Genomic DNA, 1,881 nt, shown 5'->3' on the forward strand with positions numbered 1-1,881 from the left:
GAACCTAATTTTTCTAGGTTTTGGTCCTGTCATCCATCATGGCCCATGTCATGGTGTAATTTTAAATAGCTATGGCCATGGTTAACTGTGAATTTTGCATATTCTTTGTTCACTATCTCTACTAGTGGCCTCTTCCTTAGTGTAAGTTGGTACTAATTTTCCTGCCTGAGTCTTTGCTTGGATAAAAGGAACACTGCCTCACGCTGCCTTTCTTTCTTATCCTCACTAACAATCATGCACTCTCCATTTCAGTGTGAAGCATGAGCACCAGGTTTTGAAAGCAAGCAAATCAAAGGGCTGGACCATAGCACAGCAGTAAACCACAAGGCCCACCAAAATAGTAAGGCTCTAGTTCATATCCAGAGACCTTCCTGACTGTGGCAAACATGTGCGAGCCCATGATTTGGGCTGGATGATGCCGGGAGTGGGTTTATTATAGGTAGTCAGATAGTTATGAGCAGGAAGTTGCAAGATACCAGAGAGAAGGACATCTGCCTCATTGATCACTGTGTCCAGGGGTTGCAGCTCGAACCCCTGGAACCAAGAGGGGAGAGTTTTATTGCTTAAACTGTCATTAAAGGACCTGGAGAATGCAACTATCTTCCCCTTCCACAAATGCGCATGTGCACACAGGCACCATCCCGGGTGCTTGAGAGAGATCTTGCCTTCCACTTGTGGGGCGACACTGATATGGGTAAAGTTGCTCGTACGTGTATACTCTTACCTTCCAAGTCTGCACCCCCTTGAGAGAGATCTTGCCTTCCACTTGTGGGGCAACACTGATATGGGTGAAGTTGCTCGTACGTGTATGCTCTTACCTTCCAAGTCTGCACCCCTCATGCATTTGACTTCCCTCAACTGAGCAAGAGAGCTCCCCTTACCTGAGAAGTACTCAGGTGCAGCCACCAAAACAAACAGAGCTGGCTGCAGACATCTCTTCCTAAATATTCATGACAAGAACCCATAGCAGAAGTCAGCGTCTAATTCTGTTCTTGGTGCAACCATCCTCTGACAACTTGCCTTCCTAAAAACCTCCCGGGTATACTATTCTATTAAAATCTTCTCTTTTTTTAATTTTTTTTTTTTCTTTTTACACTTTTCTCCTGGTTGTGGCTTTGTTTTCATCTCAGATCTGGACCTAAAGAGTGAGTATTTCTTTAATAGATGATAATTCATATGGTAATGTCTTTGATTTGACTAATATGCACTGTATTCATGCTGGGAAAAACCATGTTGTACATTGTAAAGAAGTACAGTTATTTAATGTAAATTTTTAAAAAAAGAACTGAGTATTTCTTCACAATGCTCCCAACTCCTTCTCTGATAACAGACAGCAGCGTCCAGACCCTGCTGGGGGTGCTGTGCTTTCTTTCTCTTTCTCTTTATCTGTCCCTCTCTCATGAAAGAAAGAAACTTTTTGCAAAAGGAAAAGCAGAGTGTTCATCCATAAACAATAACCTTGTAGTTAAACTAGAACAAGCATTTGATTACAAGATAACTAAGCCGTGTAGGAAGCATTTATCGAAGTACATAAAACAAAAAGATATAAACTCAGTAAGATGGTTAAAAAAACTAAATGTTGCTTGAAATATTTGATGGGCTGTAGGGGGCTGGAGCTTTTAAGAAAGAAAGCAAGCTGTTCAAAGGTCTGTGCTCTAATTACCGAATCTGCGAGAACCTCCAGTTATTGCCATCTTTGTCCAAAGACTAGAAGAGGTGCTAAGCAGAGCGACTACTTTCACTGCCATTTCTTAAGCAATACAGCACAGAACTGATTCTAACAATGTGGAGCACTTCTCTATTGTCTAGTGATATCAATTTTTATTTTCAGCTGCAAAGTTAGTACTCACCGCTTCCCAGTTGGGTAGAACCTAGAGCAGG

General features: G+C 41.8%; 1 protein-coding gene across 1 annotated transcript in view; it reads right to left on the minus strand.

Moving 5' to 3' along the window:
* Nucleotides 1-1,881, minus strand: part of SEMA3C (semaphorin 3C) — a 194,960-nt gene that overhangs the window by 14,277 nt on the left and 178,802 nt on the right. Inside the window, exon 16 of the mRNA XM_027774140.1 lies at nt 1,851-1,881. This exon is cut by the window's right edge and continues 16 nt beyond it. Within this exon, the coding sequence (XP_027629941.1) occupies nt 1,851-1,881 (31 nt within the window). The remainder of the gene's footprint in view (nt 1-1,850) is intronic.

Source organism: Tupaia chinensis, unplaced genomic scaffold (genome assembly GCF_000334495.1).
Source record: "Tupaia chinensis unplaced genomic scaffold, TupChi_1.0 Scaffold000406_1, whole genome shotgun sequence".
In the NCBI taxonomy this organism is placed as follows: domain Eukaryota; kingdom Metazoa; phylum Chordata; class Mammalia; order Scandentia; family Tupaiidae; genus Tupaia; species Tupaia belangeri.